This window comes from Haliotis cracherodii, unplaced genomic scaffold, assembly GCF_022045235.1.
Source record: "Haliotis cracherodii isolate W230 unplaced genomic scaffold, xgHalCrac1.p SCAF_5, whole genome shotgun sequence".
NCBI classification, from domain to species: domain Eukaryota; kingdom Metazoa; phylum Mollusca; class Gastropoda; order Lepetellida; family Haliotidae; genus Haliotis; species Haliotis cracherodii.
The window spans coordinates 49,944,927-49,966,033 of NW_027266308.1; the positions used below are offsets into that span (position 1 = coordinate 49,944,927).

Below are 21,107 nucleotides of genomic sequence, written 5' to 3' on the forward strand. Positions count from 1 at the left end.
GTACGCGATAAAAACACATGAAGAATGTTAATAAAGACTATAGGTCAAAATAGCAAATAGATGAAAAATGATAATCACATGAGAAACAACATGTGTTTCAGCACTGTCTAAGCAATTTATTTATTTCATTTATCAACATGAACAATATCTCTACTGTCAAGTGGAAGTAATTTCATTCACCAACTCCAAAATATTATTGTGTTTTCATACATCTTATGCTTACACTATGTAATAATATGTCTAAGCAATACAAACACTGCTATGGTCACGATGGTCAAAGGGGCGGTCAGGTAGCAAGGTGGTTAAAGCATTCGCTCGCCGAAGACCCGGGTTCGATTCCCAACATGGGTAACAATGTGTGACACCCATATTGGTGTCCCCAGCTGTGATATTGCTAAAGTAAAAGCGGCGTAAAACCTTACTCACTCACTCATGATGGTCAAAAGTTTTAGCCAGCGCCAATTTAAAAGGTATGATAAACATAGTCTCAGTACTTGCACTTTAAATGTGATGGGAACACAGCTAAGAAGAAAGATCACCCGTGGAACAAGGCCCACATTATTTACACAGTAGTCCTTTAATCACAATTAACATGATGAGTTTGTTGGAACTGCATCCGTTCACCTTGTATACCTTCACCACTCTTCATTTTATATTTTGTCAACTAAAAGTTAGGAAAGTAATTAATAATTCTAGCCTTTTGTGGGCATATTATAACACTAGGTAATTTTTCATTATGGGTATGTTTTTACCTGGAAACATAGTATATATTGTAGCTGACATCACTGTATCTTGTAGACATGATAAAACCATTATCATGATTATTATCCACACATTTTAAGGAGTAAACTCCAACTTAAATCCATGTCCATAATATGTTTATATGTTTGTGTCATATGTAAAATCAATAGAATCGGATGTGGGCAGGGTTGGACTGATCTAATAGCTTTGTAAACGTTTATCACTATGGTAGCTGTGGACATTAGGCCTATAACACACGTACATATTAACAGCTGATAAAGTTATGTGATTTCGTTAAAATGATTAATAAATTGCCCAGTAATGTAAGTCAATCTTTATCTCAAACATTACTTTCATAACGTGTATAACATCAGCAGGTTGAAATACGTTAGGAAGGGAATCTGTAGCCCAGCAGAGTTCAAGTTTTCAGCATCACTGCTCGTTAGGCAAAGGTCTTGCACCGAAGCATATCTATAGATGCTGCGGCGCAGTTAAAAGAAGTATTGTGGAGATTGTGCAAAAACAAAAAACATGATAAGGAATACAACCGAAAAAACATCAAGTGAACAAATCCAACATAATCGGATCACAGGATTTAGGTTAGGTTCACCACTTCAGATAACGTGTGGAGAGGGACAGTGAAGAAAACGGTGTGATATAATCAGTCAATAATAATATGTTGCCAAAATGCAAATTTAAGATTATACATAGAATGAATAAACTCTTAATACCTGATATGTCGTGGAATCGTTACACCGATCGAGATAAAAACTGAAGTAAACGGTTGTATTTTCCGTGTTAGTGTACAGGAACATTTGCCGTCAATCTCGAGAATTCTCGTTGCCGACGTGATTTCCGGAATGAAATGCCCGGATGAATGCAGACGAAACAGGTGCTCGAAATATGATGTTGCAAAGTTAAACGTGTTTTTAAACAAGACAGTATTGCGTTGCCATGATTTCTGAAATATGTGTACTTTCTCCAATTTATGAACCACTTTTAAAGAAGACATGTATCCTTTTCACGTGAATCTGAGTGTGTTATCATCAGAGATCATCTGGTGTGCCGTCATACGATCGCAGTCGTGGAAACATGACAGCGTTGATCATTGCTCATGCTATCACCCACCTGCCTGGGTTTTGCCTGGTTCAGACGTGATGAAATGGGTGAATGCAGTAATATACTTTAATTATTGTTGAGCAACCTTCACAAGCATACTCACCATGACATGAATCTGGGTGAAAATAAACAGATACGTGCCTTAGATTTCCAGGAGCAATCAAGTTTTTGTGATACTTTTTGATTACGAACAGATTTTATAAGCGTACTGATTTACAATACCAATTATCTTTTTTGACCACATGTAAAGAACTCACAATGAAGCTATTCTTCAAGAAAGGGTTCTACATGTCATTACTAATGAAATACATCAAGTTTACCATGTATACTTGATTAGTACATCATTGCAGTTTATTGAATGAAAACTGGACCCGTGAAGATTCAGGGGTAGAATAGGTCTTCCGCAAGCCATACTTGCCGTAAAAAGGCGACTATGCTTGTCGTAAAAGCCGACTAACGGGATCGGGTGGTCAGACTCCCGACTTGGTTGATACATGTCATCAATCCCAATTGCGTTGATCGATGCTCATGATGTCAATCACTAGATTGTCTGTTCCAGACTCGATTATTTTACAGACCGCTGTCATATAGCTGGAATATTGCTGAGTGCGGCGTTAAACAACAAACAAGAAGACGAAGAATGAAAACTCAGCCAGTGGGGTATTTTATTTGGTATATATATGACCAACAATTGGACACAAAAGATCATAAAGACATTAACTTCAGACACAGACACATTCGGTGTGTGATTATAGCAAGAAAATTTGAGTGGATCCAACAGGGGACAATGTTGGTGAGAGTACAAGCCCACTTTCAACAATGCTCCATGTAATGAGGTGCCTAGTTATCTCCTACAAATGCAATTAGTTACTTTTCCTTTGTATAACAATTTTTTTTACAGCATATACACCTGGTTTAAGTCAGTAGGTTAAATCTTCGAGTTGTTTAAGGATATGCTTTGCATATTCAAAATATGGTCTAGTATTCTAATTGCAATTCTGTTGTAACATTTGTGATAATGCGATCAAATATAACCAAATGTGTCACTTCATAATCAGCTTGTGAACTTTAACAACTAAAAGATCGAAAGGATCACCTAAAAAGCAACACAACTGATGTCTTTGTGAAGAAACTTAACCAGGATGGCAGGAATCTACAGCCTCACTTTGTAATTACTCAGTAGTGATACATTAAACAGCAATATTGGCTATGACAGATAGCTTTGGAATGAGGCAAAATAACACTGTTGATATCTGCATTAAATTCCGTGAGCTGAACCGAATAAGTCTGCAATTTGTGGAGAAAATATTTATTTAACATCACCACAATTTGGGATAAAACTGCTAGTTCTTGGAATTTTCACTAGTCAAACTGACAGAATAGTGGCCATGTCAAAGCTCAGATGTTTGATATCCCTGTGATAAACTGATACACATATCAGAGCTGATGTAGATGGTAATGGAGCCTCACATGTAGAGCTTTCTTCTACATGACGAACATTATAATATCTTGGAAAGTTTAAGAAACATAGGAATTACTTTCAAATTGTTTGGTGTCAGGAAATTGTCATGGTCAATGGTATTAAGTTCTGTGCTCTTTGGTGTGATTCATTGCTGTAATTTATGTTTTCTTGCAGAAGGATGACAATGTATCTTACTTCTACATTGAAAGAAATAACCTAATTTTCTTTGCAACATCAACATCTGAACTATCACCAGTAGCAGTGATAGAAATACTCAGCAGGTAGGAACCAAGCAGCATAGGTTTGTAATGAAACGAGCTCTGATATAACTATGATATAACTAAATAACTATAATTTTGAATTTGTGGTCATCAGTTCACAACCACAGCAGTTTGATTGTTCGGCGTTCTTTGAAATGCATGTTTCTTATTGTCCTTGGAACCCAAGTGTAGGATATCTACCCCAGCGATTCCCTTGACTATGTTCCACATCTCTCTAGGGCACCCCTGTATATGTTCTTCTTACCCAAGAACCCCCCTGTCTATGTTCCTCACCTCTCTCTAGGACACCTCTGTCTATGTTCTTCTGTTCTCTAGGATAGCCCTGTCTATGTTCCTTTGTTCTCTGGGATAGCCCTGTCTATGTTCCTCTGTTCTCTAGGACACCCCTGTCAATGTTCCTCATTTCTCTAGGACACCCCTGTCTATGTTCCTCACCTGTTTAGGACACCCCTGTCTATGTTCCTCACCTGTCTAGGACACCCCTGTCTATGTTCCTCTGTTCTCTAGGACACCCCTGTCTATGTTCCTCACCTGTCTAGGACACCCCTGTCTATGTTCCTCTGTTCTCTAGGACACCTCTGTCTATGTTCCTCTGTTCTCTAGGACACCCCTGTTTATGTTCCTCTGTTCTCTAGGACACCCCTGTCTATGTTCCTCACCTGTCTAGGACACCCCTGTCTATGTTCCTCACCTCTCTAGGACACCCCTGTCTATGTTCCTCACCTCTCTAGGACACAACTGTCTATGTTCTTCTGTTCTCTCTTGGACACCCCTATGTTCCTCACTTCTCTAGGACACCCCTGTCCATGTTCCTCACCTCTCTCTAGGACACCCCTGTCCATGTTCCTCATTTCTCTGGGACACCCCTGTCTATGTTCCTCACATCTCTAGGACACCCCTGTCAATGTTCCTCATTTCTCTAGGACACCCCTGTCTATGTTCCTCACCTGTCTAGGACACCCCTGTCTATGTTCCTCACCTGTCTAGGACACCCCTGTCTATGTTCCTCTGTTCTCTAGGACACCTCTGTCTATGTTCCCCACCTCTCTCTAGGACACCCCTGTCCATATTCCTCATTTCTCTGGGATACCCCTGTCTATGTTCCTCACCTCTCCAGGACACCCCTGTCTATGTTCCTCACCTCTCTAGGACACCACTGTCTATGTTCTTCTGTTCTCTCTTGGACACCCCTATGTTCCTTTGTTCTCTGGGATACCCCTGTCTATGTTCCTCTGTTCTCTAGGACACCCCTGTCAATGTTCCTCATTTCTCTAGGACACCCTGTCTATGTTCCTCACATCTCTAGGACACCCCTGTCTATGTTCCTCTGTTCTCTCGGACACCCCTGTCTATGTTCCTCACATCTCTAGGACACCCCTGCTTATGTTCCTCACCTCTCTAGGACACCACTGCCCATGTAATAGATGTGTATGATACACATGGTTTAATGCCAAAGTTCTCTCGGACACCCCTGTCTATGTTCCTCACATCTCTAGGACACCCCTGTCTATGTTCCTCACATCTCTAGGACACCCCTGTCAATGTTCCTCATTTCTCTAGGACACCCCTGTCTATGTTCCTCACCTGTCTAGGACACCCCTGTCTATGTTCCTCACCTGTCTAGGACACCCTTGTCTATGTTCCTCTGTTCTCTAGGACACCTCTGTCTATGTTCCTCACATCTCTAGGACACCCCTGCCTATGTTCCTCACCTCTCTAGGACACCACTGCCCATGTAATAGATGTGTATGATACACATGGTTTAATGCCAAAGTTCTATTCATTAATGAAATATTCATGATATAAATAGCAGTTTTGGCAGTTGCATGACATGTGGCCACTGTTAACTTCATCTTTGTTCTAGAGTCGCCATTTATTTTCAGATTATACCATGTTTGTAAGGACTTCTGTGGAACAGTTTCTGAAAATGCTATCAAAAGTAACCTCCTTTTGTTATATGAAGTACTGGATGAAATGCTGGTTTGTATATGTTTATATACTGGAAATTATGAGTACCTATACAGTTATGATTACCCTATTCGGTGTAATAAGCACCCAGGGCGCTCTCTAAATTAGAAATAGGGGGCTCTTCTTAGAGTATTATTTTCGTGAAAAAAAACAGAGTTAAAAGATTGTAAATTTCGTGGTTAATGCTGGCAGCCTGAAATGTTTACATAAAACAGATATATTTTTCAAGGATTTAATTTTTAATTGCCCATAAGTCTTGTGTATATTGATCAATCAGAAGAGGTGCTAATTGAGATTGTTCACTAGCCAATGTATTCGCAAATATCGCCGTAGGTGCTTATTAGAGCGGCGCGATTATTATGTTGAATACGGTATTGTCAAAACACAGCTCATCAACGAGTACCAATACAGTTATGGCCAGCTTGATGATGCTTATTGAATACATACCATTGCTGAATCATGTTCCAAAGATCATGCTGCCTTGTTTAATAACTTCTTGGAACATTTCCAATCTGTATTAAATGGCCTTATCTCATATCTCATTTGAATGTGCCTTATTTCGAATTTAATGCTGGTGATTTCATGGAATTAAGTTCACATTTCTCGCAGGATCAATCAACTGCTAATACTACATCACAGTATTCCAAGTCTACATATTTGGTGTAGTTGTTTGTTGATTATTGAGTTATATACAGTAAACTACATTTATAATGTCCATGTGGGTCACTTTTCAATTAGCGTTATAGTTTAATCATGTTAATGTCCATATGAGTATAGACTTAAAGTTTCCATTTTAGGACTATGGGTATGTCCAGCTTGCAAGTACTGACAAGTTGAAACCTTACATCACTAGTGAACCAGTTGTCATAGAAACAAGCCGATCAACACAAGAAGATGTGGCAGCTAGACTAGTGAGTGGTTCTGTATATATATAACTGTTCTGTATAATAGATTAGAATAATTCTTAATTGCTTTAACGATGATCATGTTGACCAGCCCGCGCCATACCATTGCCATTACACTGATCCTTGTGTTAGAGTATGATTAAATAGAACCGGTACGCAGGTCTACATGAAGTAACTGAACATGTCAGATGTTGATATGGTGATACACGTATAGTGAAGTTGTGTATTGAGAAACACGCTATGAATGTCCAACTTCATGTCAGGGTTAATTCCAAATGTTATGTGGGAGTGAAAAGGTTTCTTTGACTTTGTATATCCAGCGTTGATTAATCAGATGGATTAAATCATGAATGTAATTTAACATTGTCATTTCCATCATACAGTCAATGCACTTACTTCCCTTCAGCTTGGAATCGACAGCAGGGTCGTGCCCTTCAGTGCAGCGAACAAGCCTGTCATCCGATCACAAGCAGATATGGCAAGTACCTTACCCATCAACTGTTTCAATCAGAGGTGGTTATTATGATTTGAAACCTCTGATTGACCAATCAGAATAAGACATTTCCAAATTCATGGTAGAATAGCAGTTTAAGGTTACTCACAATCCTAATCCTGGCCCTGGTGCTGTATTATTCACTCACTCTTCAGGTTTTAATGGAAAGTGTTCAAAGCCAAAAGGAAAGCTAGGTGTGAAGTAAGAGACTGAGTAAGGCTTTTTCAGTTTAGTAGACATGTAATTAGTACCTTGTGTGAAATTAAGACAATTAGGTTCACGATATCATTGAAATCAGATCTTAGTTCTCGCTATTGCTAAACAAAGATCTGAGGACATCCCATTACGGGTCATGTCAGAACGACCACTCATCTGACAAATCAAAGCCTTGCTTACCAGATCATGAAAATGACAGTTGGAATGTGTTGTCTAATCATGCAACCTCGAAAAAGTTAACATAGGGTATTCTGAACGACAGTTACGGCCCGTAAGACTGATTCCGTCAAAATTATCGTCTATCTCTCGCTTCCGTGGGATAAACATTTGAATGGAGGAGGCATTGCACAGTACGTGGGAAGCACTGCCATACAATCTCAACCATATATTGGACATACTGAAATGTTCGTTTGTTCAGTTTTCAAACTTATAATCGAAAAGTGTGTAAACATATTTTTCAAGTGTAGTCTCCAGGTTGAAACGAGTTCCGTAAAAGCTCAAGAAAGCTGCTTTCTAATTGGCTGATGTTGACTTCTTGTTAGTCATTTTAGTGGTCGGTCAAAATTCGCGAAAGGTCGTTCTGACGTGACCCATAGTTGGATGTCCTCAGATCTTTGTGTAGCGGCAGCGAGATTGATTAGGTTCATTGGGTATTACTAGATTGACTAAGGTAATAAAACTTGAGCAGGTAAATTGTTTGCATGATATTTCAAAACATTCAGTATGGTGAGCCTGTAACTAATGTTATATTTGGGATAACACTTTCTTAGTAAAGTACAGATTCTAGTACTTTTTTGGGTTGAGTCCCGTGTGGGATTCGAACCCACACCTGCCAGGGTGAGGCACCTAATCGCCAGCACACAAAGTCAGCAATCTAACCCACTCAGCCACCGAGCCTTCCACAAAAATGAAAGTCCGACAACTGGTAGTCTAGATCACGTACTTTGAGTATCCCCCTGACAAGGCTCAGTGGCTGAGTGGGTTAGATCGCTGACTTTGTGTGCTGGCGATTAGGTGCCTCACCCTGGCAGGTGTGGGTTCGAATCCCGCACGGGACTCAACCCAAAAAAGTACTAGAATCTGTACTTTACTAAGAAAGTGTTATCCCAAATATAACATTAGTTACATTTGACCACTTTCTAAATGGCATTGTGTATTCATGGTGAGCACATGTGTTTGGACTGCACTTAAGCATGTTTCCAGCAACTTTTCATTGGCTTGTCTTCTTCATATTTCATCAAATATTAGTGAACTATTGTTTGAACAACAATTTAATTACATTCATCATAAAATTTACAGTCAGATCTATATTTCAGGAGAACAGGAGGAATGAGGTGTTTGTTGATGTTGTTGAAAGGCTGACAGCTGTTCTCGACTCCAATGTGAGTGTTTTCAATTCACCCGTAATCTCTAATGGATATGGATTACTATCTATTATGAGTGGCACATATGTGAAATACAGAAAAACTTGGTAGGTGGCGTTGTTCATATGAATGTGAGAAGTGCCAAAATCAGACTTCATTGACAAAATTAACTTTTTGTTGCATTAAAACAATATTGCAGGGTAAAACAATTCATATCCTTTGATAATTTGAGTGTTACTGTTGTTGGACGTTTGTTGAATTACGCTGACAGTTTACATTTACAGAATTATAACTTCTGAAATAAACTGACATTTACTCAGATTGTTGTCCTTGATTATAGTTTAGGGTAAGTTTTCATGGCGGGGCAGTGCTAGCTCTGTTATATACATGTCCACTTGGCTATGCAGGCAATCTATTTTACAAGCATATTCTTGGATGCCAGCTGCATTCATCACCACTGGCCCCTTTCTGTAACCTGCAAAAAGACTTGCCCCACTATCGATGAATGTTATGTGCGAAAATATGACTAACCAATCAGAATGCGCGTATGACTTCAGTTCTTCGATCAAAGAATCCCTCAGGAATAATTTTTTATTTTATATATGTCTTGCATCTAAATATATATTCAAGATACAGTTAAACGTGTTCAATCATACTGTATAATACCGCATGTCCAGATGTGCTTTAAATTGCATCACCAATATTTATAATGTATTGGGAATATACATGAATCATTACGCAATGAGTTGACAATTCTTTTATCTATGCTCGTTTGCGCTTAGATGGAACCTGGTCACAAAAATGGCCACGACAGGGGAACGAGTCGCTATTCAGCTTGTCGCGGATTAACACGAGTTGGTCACGAATGTGCCAGCTGCAATGACATGCAATCTTTAACAATAGCCATGGTGAGACCGAGAGTATGCTATCCTGTATCATCATTGGCAGTCTTTTCAATTCTTCAATTCTCCAGAACTGTTGAAGGGATGGAGCTGAAACATTTTGTAGGTGTTCATGAGGATAGGGTGGTAGAAAAGCTAAACACAAAAGTTACACCGCAGTACCCAGAGAATCCATCATTACCTGTCACAGACATGTCTAACATTTTGCTGAAGACTGATACCTACAGGCTAGCATGGCCAGTAGCATTGTTATTTAATATGCAGTGATGAAGCAAGTAGCTTCATTGTGCATAGTAAACTATGGTTATAACAAACTCAAAGGGACCACTAATTTTAGTTCGTTATAACCATAGTTCGTTATGAGCATATATACAACATGTATACAGCAAATGAATGAGACCCAAACACAGTTCGTTATATCCGTCAGTTCGTTATAAGCATGTTCGTTACAAACGTAGTTTACTGTAGATAGATTTAGATAAAATATTTCTTGTGTTAATGTATTTGATCATCATATCAGTCATGGTTTTCAGGGAGGTGTAAGTCGGATGGAGATTAACGGTTCCGTCAACATGAAGAACTTCTTGATTGGCAGTCCCCTGATAAAAATAGCATTAAATGAGGATATGGTTGTCCACCAGGAGGGCCAACTGAAAGGTAGGTAGGCCAAAACAGATTAGCTTTTCATGTCACTCTTTTATAGTGTTACATATCATATTTACCTAGTTACATCCTTGCCTTTAAAACGTTATAAAAGTGTTTTGCCGAAAAAAGCAACTGGTAAGGCTCAGCAAAAAGATGGGAAAACACATCAATTTGATATCTAAATGAACATATTCCATCTGTTGACATGGTTGATGATGTGTTAACATTAGGCAACACAAAATATAAAATTTTCAAAAATTCAGAAAACTCACAAGGGATACATGGGGTTTTATGCATTGTAAAAGAATTCAAACAAATTCTAAACTGTTTGATTGAGCTGACACAGCTTGTGCTATGTCACATGACTTCCATTGACTCACCAGGGATATATGGGGTTTTATGCATCACTGGGTGAGGTTTTATATCACAGGCCGGATGCATAAGACCTAATGAGGGCCACATAAACCCTATGTATCCAAGTGATCCTGCTACAACAAATTTATCTTACTGACATAAATTAATGTGACATTGTAAAAGAATTCAAACAAATTCAAAATTGAGCTGACACAACTTGTGCTATGTCACGTGACTTCCATTGACTCGGAAAAATTGTGCGTCTTTTTGCTTTGAAGCGGGCATAAGGGATTTATTCTGCCTCTCAGAAATCCACGTGCTGCCTGTCTTGTTCGTGGCAGGGTATAAGGGATTTATTTTCCCACTGAGAAATTTATTTCCCTCCGAAGCAGGAAACATACTACTTCATCAAGATCATGTGGACCAATCAGATCTCACCGTTCTGACATGGAGGTATTATAAAGAATATTGTGCTTGGTAAACAAAGTAGTTATAGTGATGTTCCTGTCCCTATCCCCAAAGTAATACTTGGACAATGTGTTGAACTTAGGTTTACGATGCAGTATGAAATCATGTGCTTTTATGACCTTCTGCTTATTGCAAGACTGGTTCAAGAAATGCTATGCATTTCAGGACATGTATCACAGTTTTCATATCTATCAACCATTTGATTCAAAGAAATATTTTGTTAAAGAGTTACTTCCCTTTCCTTATTGCCCTGCTAAGACATTTCTTTGTTACTGAAAGTACTTAACAAATGGGTAGGGAGATTTAACAGATGGTCAAATATTTTTCCCACTTTTTCCCAAAATGTTAGCTCAGCAGATATGTAAAATACCTAATTAATTATCAAACATATGTTTGCAGGTCTTGGACAAAATGTCCAGCTTGACAGGTGTAATTTTCACCAATGTGTCAAACTTGACGAGTTTGACAGTGACAGGATCCTGAAAGTGCACCCACAAACAGGAGAAGTAAGTTGTAAGCTGTGTGAGAAAAGTGGGAATGATGAAACTGCAAGTCTGTATGTGTATGGGCAAATGTTAGCCCACCGTAAGGAGCGGGAAGGGACCTTATGGAATGGGCAAACGGAAGTTGTAAGTACCAGATGGACACCAAAATTAATGTAAATATTATTGAATGAATGTTTGATTAAGATTAATAAAATAGATTACATAGATTACAAACATAAGTCCAGATATACAATTAAACACTTATTATTACTGATGGAGTAACGACAGGCAGAAAAGACACAGACACATTCCTGTTTGCAAACGTGAATGCGAAATTGTACATGAATTTTTGGTTTTCAATCCAGCATTATGGAATCATATCAAAGATGACTGAAGGTATGCAAGAATTGTTTCATCAGACTTAAATCTCACATAATTGCTTCCATGAATGAGAGTGAAAATGAAAGTAATAGCAGAGAGTTCACAGCTACAGTCAAACACTGTTGTGTCGAAGGTGAAGGGACCTGCGTGAATACTTCGAGTTATCGACCCGTGAAGATTCCGGGGTAGAATAGGTCTTCTGCAACCCATGCTTGCCGTAAAAGGTGACTATGCTTGTCGTAAAAGGCGACTAACGGGATCGGGTGGTCTGGCTCGCTGACTTGGTTGATGCATGTCATCGATTCTAATTGCGTGGATCGATGTTTATGATATCAATCACTGGATTGTCTAGTCCAGACTCGATTATTTACAGACCGCCGTCATATAGCTGGAATATTGCTGAGTGTGGCGTTTAACAACAAACCAACTTCGAGTTATCCGAGTTTCAACACAGCTGAAAATAATGAATAAAGAAGGAATACTCAGGCACCAGACTCTTACTTCGAGACAACCGTAAGAGCAACGTTCAACACAAAGGTGTTTGACTGTATGAGCAAAAGGTCAGCTGCTTCTAGGAATGAAGTTTTAACTGTCCAGTGGTAAAGTACTATTTTTCTCTTGCAGTTCTCTATCATGACATACAGTGCTCATGGAGAGTTCCCTATAACACTCCCTCTCAGAGTGACGATATTCCTGTCAGAAATTAAAGGTAGCAGGTAAGACACAATTATCTCCAACAACCAACTATTTTATGTTGTGGATTGGGTAGGTCTGGGACTTTTGTCTGGGAGAATATTTTTCCAGACACTATGTGGTCCCTAAGATTTAAACTACTGCTGTTCTACTAGAATCAAGGGATCCCTTTTAAAAATGTGTTTGTTTGTTTGTTTGTTGTTTCACGCTGCGCTCAGCAACTTTCCAGCTATATGATGGCGGTCTGTAAATAATCAAGTCTGGACTAGACAATCCAGTGATTGACATCATGAGCATGGATCCATGCAGTGGGGATACAATGACAAGCATCAACCATGTCAGCAAGCCTGACCACCCAATCCTGTTAGTCGCCTCTTACGACAAGCGTAGTGGCTCTTTACGTCATCTTCACGGGTCTAAAAGTTTGTACTTTAACCATTATGGTTATGACAAGGTCCCCTATATTTCAAACACTCCAATTTCATATATGAAGTCCTTCATTCTACATGGATATGGTAGTTTCATGATCTGGAGATCAGTTTATTCAAATTGGAACACATCCATGATAGTCACCTTGGTTTTATGAATTGAAGTTATTTCAAATATTGGTGTTTCATAGATCTCCATTTACAATGTCTTTTTATTCTCTCAGAGATGTTGACATGACTGTGAGACTCAAGTGTGAAATTCCTGCCAGCTGCCATTTTGTCTACATAGCAGTGAAAATAAACATTCCAAAGTCAGTCACAAGGTGAGGTTCAATGTCATGTCCTATCAAGTGAAGTGAGAAACACAATTGCTCATAGCTTGATGTTATTTTGTTTATAATTACAAAATGAATTTGTTACACAGATTTAGGCAATTCTGATAGGTCGAGAGCTCCACTACGCTATACGATTCTTTACAATTTTTTACTGGTATACTTCGATGCATGCAGAAGAAATGATAAACGATTCTTAAATGTCAGTAGCTGAAATATATACTACTCAAAAGAAGTTAAAGACCACCCGATTGTTTCATATGACTCTTTGTTAATCTGTTGTGGCTGGTGGGTATTGCAACACATGGCCTTCCAATTGTGGGTGATCTTTCACTTGTTTTGAGCAGTACAGATGTCATAGTATTAGTCAGTTCATTGTTGATATTGCTTGTTATAAAAAAAATGGGCTTTAGGGAAAATGTGAGATTCCAGCCGATTGCTTAATTTGTCAGGTCATTTAATAGCAAGAGAATTTTGGTTGTTTGATTTCCAGATGTATTGCTGAGCAAATTTGTAAAATGTTAAATGCAGTTTAGAAAATAAAGAATCATTATGTTTTCCCTGATGAAAGAATCCTGTATTTTGATTAGTTGTAAGTGCTGGCAAATCCTAACTAAACCCGTCGCATCACATCTCATGTACACAAGTACATTCTCAGGAATGTTAATGTTGAATGGCCTCAATTCAATACTGCCCGTTCTTTTAATCAATTAGCAATTTATGGTCTCATGAATGGAAGCCCTGTAAAAGATTGTCCTCACACAGCTGATTCAGTGAGCTATGCCTCAGCTGCTAGTAGCACAGTGCCATAAATACTGTAAATCTTAAAATTAACACGAGCGTGAATTAAATGCGAAAAATACGAGTGGTCTCTGCTTGCATTATTAAACATCGCATATATATCAACAATAGACATTTTGGATAGCAGAAATACCAACTTAAACATACTCTTCTTCTCCTTCTTCTTCATTTGGAGATTTTACGTGCGCTTTCCGCGTGTAATAAATTACACTTTAGCGTATGTCGCACATGGGGAAGCATTTATACTAGTGGGGAAAAAAAAGCCCAACTGGAGGCTTTACAACGTATTGCCGCTGAGGAGTGTGTGGGCGATGTGGCTTTCTTCCCGGTTGAGGCCTGGAAGGGGGGGGGGTGGGGGGGCAGGTCCTTGAAGCGGGCCAAGATTCCCGCCGATGTCCGGGCGAGCAGGAGCCGCTCATCCTCTGGCTTCTCCTTTGGCACCTTGACCGGGTAGGTCTGGGTGTGGCTGTCATGGAGAGGGGGGACTGGTGGAGTGGCGGTCTGGGTGTGGCTGACATTGAGTGTAGGGCCTGGTAGGTTGGCGGTCTGACTCTCGATGGATTTGTTGATTGTTGGAGCTGGGAGGGGTGAAGTGTTCAGGGAGAAGATGCTTCTCCTCTTTCTCTTCTTCCTCCCGTGTCCTGTCCCCTCAGGCGAGCGAAATGGCTCCTCCTCTCTGGATTCGAGGGGAGCGAGTTCAGATGCTGCTGCTGGGGGCGGTGGGGTGGAAGGAAGACTCTCCTCGATCTCCATGACGGAGACTGGTGGAGTTTTCTTTACCTTGGGCGGCCTGGCCTTCTGTACTGGGCGTGGTGCAGCAGGGGTAGGGGCCGGGGTGGGTTTCTCCTTAGGCTTGGTCTTGGCTGGAGCCCTGACCAGAGGCCTTTTCTTTTGGCCTAAGTCAAAGGAGATGGAGAGGGTGGAGGAGTTGGACTTGTGGGAAGTCCTGAGGGAGTAGTCCCCAACCCTGAAAGCCAGCAAGGGCTCCAGGATGGAGACAAGCTCCCTCGGAAGTGACAAGGTGATGTCTCTCATTATGGCTAATGAGCTGGAGAGCAGGGAAGGACACGTGCGCACGATGCGGTGTCCAAGCCGAGATGTAGACATACGCTGAAAACAAACAACTATGTATTCCACATCACTGTTTATTGAACAGCACTTGTTACAAGTATATAAACAATGTCATTAAAACACTAATTACATCCTGTTAATTGTCACTGCTTGGGTCAAGACAAAAGTCCTACTCACTTATGTCATCACTGATCACACTTGCAAGTCCAGACTGATGCCACCCATGCAACACAGTGTCTTTCTTCTTTGCGACTGCGTCAAAGGCCGACACGAGCCAGCGTGCATGTATTGTTTTAGCGAAAGTACTCTACTCAGCGCTAATAAGCGGTACTATTTGGTGTGTGATTGGATTAATGTTAGGTTGGATTAAGGGGAGGATTCTCCTGTAAACCTGACAGAGGACATTTTCTTTAGATATAAATCCACTGATGCTTGAGAGGAATCCAAAACTCTAATAGCCAAATCAAGAAAGTACTCAAAAAAACACTAAATAAACCAAAAATACTACACCCATCCAAACAATAATTAGAATAATTACTAAACTACAAACAGGCCACACCAAACTAAATAATCACCGTAAAATAGCTAATCTACACACCACAGGAAACTGCCCACATTGAAAACAACAAGAAACACCAGAACACGTACTCATTCACTGTACACACTACCAAAGACACCGAACAACACTACAGACCACCCTAAATCTTAAAACCGGACACTAGAATCAATCCTAAATCCACAAAATATATTAGAAAAATTCAAAGCCTTAGGCATATACCTAATTAAAACAGGACTAATTAGTTGCATTTAAACCCCAAATAAAATATTAAAACCAAAATTACCTTATCTAACAACCACCCAACACACACAGCTCCCTTAGTTCGTCCCCAACCCACTCTTGGCATTCTTTCCAAATCTCAAAATTTCAAAATTACTATATAAGCACCCCTAAAGCCCCCCTAAAGCCCCCCTCCTGGGTTGCACTCACTTTTCCCCTTTTTGGAAACACATTAAATGGCCTGGCCGGGCCCGTGTGCGACATACGCTTGCAGTCGGAAAGCGCACGTTAAATCTCCAATATAAGTAAGTATGAGGAGGGGGTGTCACATTTATATTAAGTCACATTTTTGGCTTAGGGCCAGCGGTCGCATTCTATTGGAGATACATTAATTTCACGATTTACAGTAATCATCGTTTGATCTGCTTGGAAGTCTTCTGGTCCCAAGAATACAATGAACCCCAGAATTTAAAGGACTCAGAAATTTGAAAGAAAGGGAACATCTGAAAGGGTTGTTGGAAATGTATTGCAACCCACGTTGTTGAACTGTTGCTATGTTACTACACTGAAGTTTGTGATTCCAGCATGTCCCAGGGCCTCAGTGGACCCAGTCAGATTGCCGAGTTGAAGAGAGAGGAGGGGGTGATAGCGTGGAAGATGAAGAAATTACCTGGAAACACAGAAGCAATTGGAAAATTCAGGGTATTGATTGCAAAGTTTAAACCCTTGTTTGAATTAACTTGTCATTGATTTTCCTATTAGATTAAAGGCCGTTCACATAAACCCCATCCTAAATGTATTTGATTTGTTATGTGAATTCCATCAAATACAAGTTTATGGTGTAATGATGAATTTACAAGATAGCTATATGCCTTTGTCATGTTTATGTTGTAGTTTTGCTTACTCATCATAAACTTTTAGACAACTCTCGGGTTACTGAAGCTTCCCTCTTGATTTTACCTTTCATGTGTAGTGGTGAATATCAAACCTTTTTTTCTTAATTGGATTACAGATCCTGTCAACCCTGAAATAGCTAGGGGAAAGTCGAATAAAAATGAAATCTCAAAAGCGCATCACAAATTTATCGGGCCGGCAATTGGTTAATCTGGCAGGTTTGACTAACACTACTTGCGTTGCAGCATATGCAGATAACTTTTTGAAGAAAATAAAAAGAATAATAACAACCAGATTTTCCCCCCCAAAAATAGTTAGAAAGGAAGAAGTCTAGTTTGATAAATATATTTAAAGTCAAATGCTGTCACTACTAAATCTTTGATGAAAAACAAGGTGTGAGTTGTCTTGAAGTCAAAGATCTCAGTTTGGCAGCACTATAATCAAAGTGGTAAATGTCTGAGACCTACATGACTCCTGGCTTTCCTCACACATTAAGCTGACATGCTGTGATATACTGTATTCGATGTAATAAGGACCGTGGGCGCTTATTAGAGCGGGGCGCTTATTACGCCAAATACGGTAACTGAAATCACAGTGTTAAGAAAACCATCATGACAAAATGAAATATTTTTCATTGCAGTTGATCAGCCAAGGTGGTGACAAAATAAACAAGAAGGAGATTGGCCCCCTCGTTGTGGACTACGAGGTGTCAGGATACACCTGCACTGGCTTACAGATCCGTTATATGAGGGTGTATGACCAGGAACATTCCTATGTGCCGTTCCGCTGGATACGATACATCACTGTCACAGAGTCCTACATTGTTAAACTGTCATGAAGTATCAACACCCACCAGTTCATGATTCTCAGATGTGGACTGATCAGAGTTTGACAATAATTGTTTTCAGCTTCAGAGCTAATTTCAACGTTTGAAACCTCACACAATGCTGGCTTAAATGTTTGCACTTTTGAATTTACATATAGCATGGTTCTAAATTATGTCTCTTCAATGGATATAACTTCAGTACATGCTAAGCCAAAGAATTCTCATGGGGACGGTCAGGTAGCCTAGTGGTTAAAGCGTTTGCTTGTCACACTGAAGACCTGGGTTCCATTCCCAACATGGGTACAATGTGTGAAGCCCATTTCTGGTGTCCCCCGCAGTGATATTGCAAGAATATTGCTAAAAGCGGTGTAAAACCATACTCACTCTGTCACTCACTCAAGTATTGTAGCATTTCACTGCCAGGGTGAGAATGGAAAAGTAATTTCCCACTATTACACACAAACACAAGGACTTCATGGACAAAAGAAAACAATCACTGGCTGGTACACATTTTTATTGTGTAAGGTACCATTTCACATTCTATGGCCATTGAATTTAATTACGGATAGCAAGAGTATCAGTACCATGTGTGAGGATAATATGTATTGAGGATACTACCATTTTCTCCATGTACTTTTAGCACAATTCCTTTCAAATGTATTTAATATCATCATCCCTTTCTGCTGATACTGATTTGCAATTATAAGTGGTGAATTTTAGCAGAAATTGTGTATTTTGTGTCATTATAATATCTTATTGTTGTTTGAAGTGGTTTCTGTGTTGTTATTTCAAAGGAAAATACTACCAGGAATTTGGAAAATGATTGAATCTGATTGGTTAAGCAGAGGTTTTAAATCACAATAACCACCTCTGATTGAAACAGCTTATTTAACAGTATCACTGTGGCTGGTAATATTTACAGGAAAGTACTACTTATTTTATCATTGTGGGTAGGCATTTTGAAATAAGCATATGTACATGAACACAATGCCATTTAGAAAGTGATCAAATGTCACAAATGTTATATTTGGGATGACACTTTTTTAGTAATGTACAGATTCTCATACTTTTTGGGGTTGAGTCCCGTCCGGGATTAAAACCCACACTGCCAGAGTGAGGCACCTAATCACCAGCACACAAAGTCAGCGATCCAACCCACTCAGATTCCATGTATGTGTGGCAATATGTTTGTGGGGAAAACTTTATAGAGAGTGTATTTCATGTTATGGAGTTCTAAATTCTATTTAGCATGGTTATCTACAAGCAACCTAGCTTTTACATTGAGATGACAGTATGTATACTTCCAAAGCCTAGATGAATAATTAGTATTAATGATGTATTTTGTTAAAAACAAAAAGAAAGACAGCATGAACAAAGGGGATATCCTACGACATGCCTGATAAAGTGATTTAACTGTTCCAAATACTCTCTACACTACGAAGGCAGTGGAATAACCTAACATTATCTTACAGATACCTTACAGTATACGAGAAGCATTCATAAAATCATACATGAGCGACAAATACATGGCCCATCGAAGACATATTTAGAGACAGCTATAAGGGTGATATAATGGTTTCTGTTAATAGTAATACATGACCTACCACTGTCTTAAACAGCCTACATTCAGGCAGAATGGAATCAGCTCCCAGACTACTCATATATTATGTAACTGTAACATTGTGACTATGTTGAGCTGTTGTACTTACACTTACAGGCGATGATAAATATCTCATTGTTCCCTGAATCTCCACAACGTGAAGCCAGTGACTTGGCGTCCTATACACGTGTAGCTCGTCCCTTCTGGTTTATGGTGCCAATAATAAAAGACTATTTGTTCACAATTACGAACGTTAGCAATGAACCACAATATAACGCAAATCACAGAAAGGGATACTTCGATTAAATCATGTGCACGTGTGGCCCATGCTGACATTCCACGGCAGAATGGACATCATGTAACAAATTCATGTCAAAAATTGGAATCCACGACACAGAGGTTATAAGTTGCCGTCTCATGCAACCATGTACTTGCCTACACACGATTACAAACGTACATGCTACCTTGGTGTACCGCAATATTGCCGACACATCCTTAAACAGAATTTACTCATTGAAGTAGGGTATTTATGAAACAATAGAAGCTGGCGCATTTATTAATAGTGTTCCGTTTCTGAACATGTTCATCCCGCTGTACCCAAGAATGTGTGTGCCTCTAAACTCCGTACACACCGCTTGCTTTTTGGAGTAGTGAGTTCGGTGGAGAGTCCAGTGAATAAAGATGGGCATTCGATTCTCAACATGGCTATATATACTCTGTGTGAAGCCTATTCTTGGCGTATAACCCTCCGTGATATGGCTGGAATACTTTTGCTAAGAGAGACGAATAACCATACCAGTGTTTCTAGTATATCTACGTTAGTTTAGTGATAACGATTGATCGTTATCGTTTGATCAAATCGAAACCCGGTTGATGAATACACCCGATTGACGAACTTGTATAGCTCATTTTAACTGTTTCAGTGTTTTTGTTCAGATTTGAATCTAACGCTGTGTCCAGGTTCCATTTATCCAGTGTGTGGGATTGTATAGTAGTTAGTGCGATCGCTGGTAACGCTGGATACCCAGGTTCTATTCTCCACACAGCAGACCTATTCTACCCCAGAGGTTTTTGATGGACTAATGTAGTGAAAATAATTTCCATTCCCTAATGCTTGTCATATGTTTGGATGACCCTCCTCATGTCCTTGTCCACGTTTTTCATGACCCTCGCAGATAAGGCAGAATGCAAAAGCACTTTATATTTTATTATGATAATGTGTATTTTTTAAGGACTTTCCTAAGAGACAGTCATATGTTTGGTTGACCTTCCCCGGATTCCCTCTGACGCACCCACCCAACCTATGAATAAATAATCGGTCCCTTTCCTATATATATGTCTGACGTTGATTGGGGGTAGGGTCGAAGAGCATTTCTTTAATAAGAAGTTTAACCCAAACTGCCAGGATCCACCACAGATGATTTCCCTTAAACTTTTTCCTTGACTGAGAGACACATTGCGTAACGGCTGTGGAATAGCACGAATGCAGATGCATGCATGAAATATATTGCGACAAAATGAATCCGGTGAGTGCGTGGAGTTTGACGCTGCTTTGAACAGTTTTTCAGTTACGTGACGGGGTGTCAGCTTCATGTGGGAGGAAACCCCGGGGGAGACATAATTATAAACAGGGTCAACCTAGAATTCGAACCCAGACTCATAACGTACTGACAAGCCTTAGGGATGCAACTTTGCACTGCAAAATGTGGTATCTTGGACAACAAAATATTCAAAACTTCTTTAGACAAATTAATATGGTGTTTTTACCCCAAATGTTATAAAAGGGATGGTTTAATGATAATAACAACCAACAATATAGTATTTAATTACGAAATATTCAAGAGGACCTTTATATGCAAATGTTATGGTCAAATCCGTAAATACATCGTACGAAGTGAGG

General features: G+C 39.6%; 2 protein-coding genes across 3 annotated transcripts in view; one reads left to right on the top strand and one right to left on the bottom strand.

Moving 5' to 3' along the window:
• The window catches only part of LOC139443505 (RAC-gamma serine/threonine-protein kinase-like), a 59,143-nt gene extending 57,571 nt beyond the window's left edge, over positions 1-1,572 (bottom strand). For both annotated transcript variants that reach the window (XM_071224490.1, XM_071224492.1), the window contains exon 1: positions 1,473-1,572. The gene's annotated coding sequence lies outside the window, so the exon portion shown is untranslated. The remainder of the gene's footprint in view (positions 1-1,472) is intronic.
• A 50-nt stretch (positions 1,573-1,622) lies between these two features.
• Positions 1,623-18,274, top strand: LOC139443039 (AP-4 complex subunit mu-1-like). Its single transcript, XM_071223961.1, has 13 exons — positions 1,623-1,753; positions 2,943-3,028; positions 3,497-3,603; positions 5,487-5,583; positions 6,369-6,482; positions 6,883-6,954; positions 8,502-8,567; positions 9,985-10,108; positions 11,318-11,424; positions 12,409-12,500; positions 13,130-13,228; positions 16,472-16,589; positions 17,422-18,274. Exons 1-13 carry the CDS (start codon positions 1,696-1,698, stop codon positions 17,617-17,619), a joined length of 1,338 nt encoding a protein of 445 aa, XP_071080062.1. The 5' UTR covers positions 1,623-1,695; the 3' UTR covers positions 17,620-18,274.
• Positions 18,275-21,107: the final 2,833 nt, after the last annotated feature.

Bases quoted from the DNA above. Each gene is read 5' to 3' on its own strand.
- LOC139443039 (XM_071223961.1), top strand. From the start codon at position 1,696: ATGATTTCTGAAATATGTGTACTTTCTCCAATTTATGAACCACTTTTA. The intron at 11,425-12,408 runs GTAAGTTGTAAG...TTTCTCTTGCAG, and splicing joins TGCACCCACAAACAGGAGAA to TTCTCTATCATGACATACAG. The intron at 12,501-13,129 runs GTAAGACACAAT...TTATTCTCTCAG, and splicing joins TCAGAAATTAAAGGTAGCAG to AGATGTTGACATGACTGTGA.